Raw genomic sequence first — 6,132 nt, 5'->3', positions numbered from 1 at the left:
AGTAATTTTTAAATTTAGTGTTTAAAATTTGATACTAAAAATTAAAACCACAAAAAAATTAAAACTGATCTCAGTTTAAATTTTTTTTTGAAAACTTAAAGCAGGCGACGAAACCATAAAATCCTAAAACAATTAGGTTTATTTTATATATGAGTTAATCATCTATATATTGTTAATGTAAAGTTTTTGTACATTGACAACCAGTCATATTTTTTAATAGTGACATGTCAGTTGCTTATTTAATAAAATAATAATAAAATAAGTAACTTTAAAAAATATGATTAATTGCAAGTGTAAAAAAACTTTACATTGACAGTGTATAAGTGATTAATTTTTTATATATACTCCTATAAGTTTTTGACATATTATAAACGACGTGGCATAGGGCAAAGTCCCAATATTTGGCTGGTAGAAAAAGGAAGAGAGAGTGATGGTAGAAAACCACCAATGAACTTGCATGACAATTGGCTGGGAAATATTTGGATACTACATAATGTCCCAATACTCTTGAAGGTTTTATTAGATCCTTCCTTCATTAGTGAATGGATTTCACTAATGGTTTTAATATGGCAACACTTGTTTATCTTTTCCTCCATAAAAAATCAAGTAACAAAGGAGACAAGAAATAAAAAATTATGGTTGGGAAGAGGGATGATAAAAAGACAACGTAGAGAAATCAAGATGTTGCTAAAGTCACTGTTTGGGAACTTGAACCACTAATTAGCAACTCTATTTAAACTTTAAAGCTTTTCGCAGCTCAGCACTTGCTGGACTTGGCTTAATTGTGGGATCCGCGCACACTATATTCTTGGCTCTGCAATCTTGCAAACTTTCTATAATTTTTTCTTGGAGGATCTCCAAACCTGATTCACCAAAATGAAGGTAAGAAAAAACTTGCTTTCTCTTGTGTTTTAACATTATTATTCATTTCCAATTAGCATGCATGTTTAAGCAAGGTTATTTATCTCTCCCTTGGCAGATTTTTGAATGGATGCAAAACAGGATCAATGGAACCAATGGAAAAAGGAAACAAACTAGCTCGATTTCAACCAGCCGTAAGCATTTTTTTTCTCTTTGTTTTCATCGTTCTTCAATTAGAGCATCATATTTGCCACAGTTTTTACATGGCTTTGTATACTCAAGTCTGATTATGACGTTGGCTAGCTATGAGTTTTGTTTCTAGATGTACATAATGATAAAACACTATTATGTACAGAGTTAATAAGAACACAATAATGCTCACGACTAAGAACAACAAAACATTATTCACAGAATTAAGGTTTGGTGGTGTCTACTGTGTGATGGCTAACCTTGCTCATTTCTACAGGAAAAGAAACATGCCACTTGATCTTAATTAGGTAGAGTGAGTGGTTATATAGCCTGCAATTATTATACCCTTCAATAAAAATAAGGGTACAAGAAAAAAGAAAAACAGTTAGATGAAACATAATTCAGTTCATATAATTATAAACCAACTAGCTTCAAATGTTTGTCCATGTTTGCTATTTTATATTGGAGCAAAGTGAGTTTGATGATTGATTTTTCTTGCATCAGATTACATGAGGCAGGAACCTAGCAAACAAGAGTTCAGTGACTGGCCTCAAGCACTCCTTGCAATTGGAACATTTGGGGGTAACAACTTGAAAGAAGATTCGGGTGGAAGGAGTAACAACAACACTGCAGAGGATTCATCTTCCTTTCAGGATTGCAAGCAAGAGGTCACGCTTGAAGATGTTGGAAATCTTCAGAATGAGTTCAGCATATTTTTCAAGGGGCCAAATTTGGCAGGTGAACAAGAAGAACAGACCAATGATCTCATCAAGGAACGTTTGAACCCTGAAGGTAAAGAAAATGAGTCTCCTTGTGATGGCTCCAATGTCAACCGTGGTAGTTTCTACCCAAGCAATAGTCTAATATATAGCAGGGGGGAAGATTGTTACTTGGATCATAACAATAAGAGAGGTGTTAGCAAGAAATCACTTTCTTTTCTTCTCAAGAAGATGCTAGCTTGCAAAAGTGGATTTCAACCTACCCCTTTGTTCAAAGATCCACTTTCCACTGAGTCCAGAATTGAGAAGGTAGATGAGAAACAAGCAAATTAACTTGATTACTCCTTCAATTCTTTTCAATTACTTGCCTTACTTTTATTACCTTCTACGTGATCACAGATTTTGAGGGCCATACTTCAGAAAAAGATATATCCTCAAGGTTCATATTCAACAACACCCTTTATAAAGAAGTACCTTGAAACCACCTCAATTCCTCGGTTTGATGATGACGAGGAGGAGGAGGATGGAGATGAAGAGGAACTTGATACAGCTGCAGAAAATGGAAGTAAATGGGTCAAGACTGATTCTGAATGTAAGTTGACTAATTTAGAGCATATTTAAATACAAATTTAAAAGTGTTTTTGAAAGTTTCTTAAAAAAAAATAAAAGTCTATTAAGAAATTCTCCGAAACTCTTTTAAATTTGTATCTAACGTATTCTTATTTATCCTTTATGGTGTATTAATCACATACACTAGCTTGACTTGGTGCTTAAATTCATGTAATCTTGTCTGAGTTATTAAGTTATTCCTTATAGAGTGAGATGATGCGTTGGAACAAAATGAATTTCAGTTATTTTGACAATATATATCCATGTTTTTTGTTAACAGATATCGTTCTTGAGATATGATTGGCTTCTCCTGTATTACTCTGGCTGTATATGCTCAACTCTGCACATGAAGCTAGTAGCATAAAAAGGAGATGAAGTGTGTACCTACTATTTTTATGAATCACGCCAAGGAAAAGGTGACAAACTGGAAGAAGAATCGGAAAAAAAGTTTATATTTTAAAACATTGTAGCCCATGAATGTGAGAGAACATAATCCAGTTTCTTACGGGAGATCTTAACTTCTATATTGTAATAAAAGTGTGATTAATTCAACAATATAACAAACTTTCTTCTTTTCTTTTCAAGCTTCGAAGGTTTACGCTTTTTTTTTTTTTTTTTTTTTTGTGTTAAAGCCTCGTTGACAGGAAATTATTACATGATTGGGATCATATGTCCATTATCTCAGAAATGCAAAAAAAAAAAAAAAAAAAAAATTGACAGAAGAAAATATAACATTTTAAATTTACATAATTAAACCAAAATATAAAATATATAAACATGATTAAAAAAAAGACAATATATATTATAATGAAAAGAGGATTTATTTCTTATTGTCTAAAGTGTTCGCGTCTTTTGCATTTTGAATATATTTTTAAAGATTTTATTAATTAATCTTGCAATAATATAGGCTAAAAAGATAATATGATGAGATTGAATTAAAATTTATAAGAAGAAATCATCGTTAATATAATTTTATAAAACTTTTATTTTTCTTTTAACTAATAATTTAAACGTATAACATTATTTTAATAATATATCTTGAACAAGGTAAACAATAAACTAGGAGTAGTTTTTTTTTTTTTTAATTTTATTTTTCTTACAACGAAGTAGGTGTAGCTTATAGAGTTGTCCTTCCGTATATTCATGTATTGAACTTTGGATAAAATGAAAACATCACGCTCTGAACACGAGTTTTGAAAGAATTTTATTATTGAATAGCATGTTAAAACAAAACCAAAAATAAAATAAATAAGAAATTAATATCGATGAATAGTTAAAATTATAAAATCAGTAGATACACATTTTGAAAAGAATATTGATATATATATATATATATATATATAAATAAAGTGAAAATAAAATATTTTCTTTATATAATTATAGATTACAGACGATGATGTTAGTGTTTATGAGTTATTGAAAATGTCGCTTGTAGCATATCATTGTGGATTCACATTTTTTTTAACTTTAAGATATGAAACTTACAGTAATTTAATACATTTAAATTGTTAAATTTATAAAAACAAATCAAATTGTGACACATGTTTAATATATATGTTGACTTAAATATACACGTGTCAGTATCACAATCTGATCTATTATTACAAATTCAATAATTTAAATGTATTAAATTAGCAAACGATTGCTACGGTGCACAAATTTAACATGGTCATTGGTGGAGAAGTAAATATTTTTAACTTTTTATTTAAATTGTTTGAAATTATTGGAAAGTATTTTTTGTAATTTAGCCTTCCTCCACTACTGACACGATAAGATCTAGAGTCTTCCACTCGTCACGATCTTTAAGATCGTTTCTATTTTCTCCCTCATGACTTCCTTCATCTACTTTCTCAACTTCTTTGACATTGACTTGATACAATCCTTCATCTCAAAGCTTGGGACCTCAACGATGTCAATCCAAACCCTTCCCGAACCTTTGATTGCCTCTGAGGTTTAAGGTGTGCGTGTGCGCATGTGCGTGTGCGTGCGTGTGCGTATGCGTGTGCGTGTGCGTGTGCGTGTGCGTGTGTGTGTGTCGTGTGCGTGTGCGTGTGTGTGTATATATCCACAAAATGGATACTCACACCAAAAAGAAATATCCACAAAATGGGTACTCACACAAAAAAAATTGAATGATAGAGGGCTACTTCCTATTCCGCCTTGTTGTCACCCTTATGAGCATATCCAATGAGAATATATAATATTACAATAAATGAAAAGGCTAAATAATAGTCTTTAGATTATAGATAAAATAAAAATAAAAATGTTTCATATTAAAACTTAGTTACAGACACAAACCCATAAAATCATTACTACTATCACCTTCACGATTATCATTGTCACTAACATCCACTATCACTATTGTTGTTGTCACCGCCACAACAATGGTGGAGATAGTAACGATAACGGTAACAATGGTAGCAACAGTAGGGGTGATAGTGGTGTTGACCGTGACGACAATGCCACCACTATTGTTTGTCATTATCATCATTATGACACCCTTTACCTTGTACATCAATACTCATAAATAATTAATAATAAAACTCTGATTGAACTAAAGAAAACTTCAATATAAGAGAAAAGTCATTCGTAAAACACCTCTAAATATAGAAGTCATATCTGTTTAAACTTGAAAACAAATAGTTAAACGAAAGAGATGTGAAATTTAACAAATAACTTCATGGTTAATAATAAATTATTACAACTCTAACACAATTAACATAATCCATAAACATAACAAGCAACTTTAAGAAATATAAGATCTTAATCTAAGAAATCCAATATCACATCCTATCAAACATTAACCCACAACATATTACAAGGCTCATGCCTTGTCACTAACATCACCATTGTGGTGATCTTCACCTACAAATTACACATAAACACAATAACAACAAATGGAAGTGAGAAATATCTCACTTTGGCTATGTGAGATATAGTTAGGTAGCCACACACATCAAACATATCATAAGTGCACTACACATAACAGTGATATTAAGAATATAAATGGAACAATATAACCTCAATTAATAGCAATTTAACTCGTCAACACAAGCACACACACTCACAGCTCATACACTCAATGTAATTGACAAAGAATCATCTAAATTTAAGGTTGGCAATGGTAGGGTCCTATAGTACTTGTCCCCATACTATGTTTAAAAATAATATCTAGCCCTGACTGTCGCAACCCAAAAATTTCCGATCTCGCGACCTATGATTTAGACATCCTTTTAAAGATCTCATCAATTAAGGAATGCCTGGACACCAGACTAATCCTTAATTAATGGTTTTAAAAATAGGTTCATGGAGTCGCCACCAATATTTTACTCAAAACATTGGAAAAAGAAAAGGTTTTTAAAGATCCAATAATGACCTTGATAACCAGAATTGGGTTCGGGGGTCGGTTACGTGTAAGGAAGGTATTAAGCACCCCTACAGCGCCCTTAATTGGTACCCTATGATGAAGTTAGCATTATAAACGATAATAATAAAAATATTAAATCTCCTTTTTATTAATAACTATTTACATGCCTGAAATTTAAATTATACAATTAACCCTAAAATGTCTACATGATTGATTTTATTATGAACAATATTTATCAAAGATAAGGGATAAAAGAGAGAGAAGAAAATTAACTGAAAATACCTCTTGAACGAGCTCTATTAATCTTCAAATATAGAGATTTAGGTGCTTTGTGGCAACCTTTCACACTACAATGAGCCTCACAAAACTCAAGAAATACAAAAGAGA

General features: G+C 31.4%; 1 protein-coding gene across 1 annotated transcript; it reads left to right on the top strand.

Annotated features, from left to right (window-relative positions):
* The first annotated feature begins 333 nt into the window (after positions 1–333).
* On the top strand, positions 334–2,962 carry LOC114916569 (protein NEGATIVE GRAVITROPIC RESPONSE OF ROOTS). The gene is made up of 5 exons (XM_029273698.2): positions 334–882; positions 980–1,055; positions 1,555–2,078; positions 2,169–2,361; positions 2,659–2,962. Exons 1-5 carry the CDS (start codon positions 877–879, stop codon positions 2,676–2,678), a joined length of 819 nt encoding a protein of 272 aa, XP_029129531.1. The 5' UTR covers positions 334–876; the 3' UTR covers positions 2,679–2,962.
* Positions 2,963–6,132: the final 3,170 nt, after the last annotated feature.

Source organism: Cajanus cajan, chromosome 1 (genome assembly GCF_000230855.2).
Source record: "Cajanus cajan strain Asha chromosome 1, NIPB_CcT2T_4, whole genome shotgun sequence".
NCBI classification, from domain to species: domain Eukaryota; kingdom Viridiplantae; phylum Streptophyta; class Magnoliopsida; order Fabales; family Fabaceae; genus Cajanus; species Cajanus cajan.
This window is presented reverse-complemented; position numbering and strand designations above follow the sequence as displayed.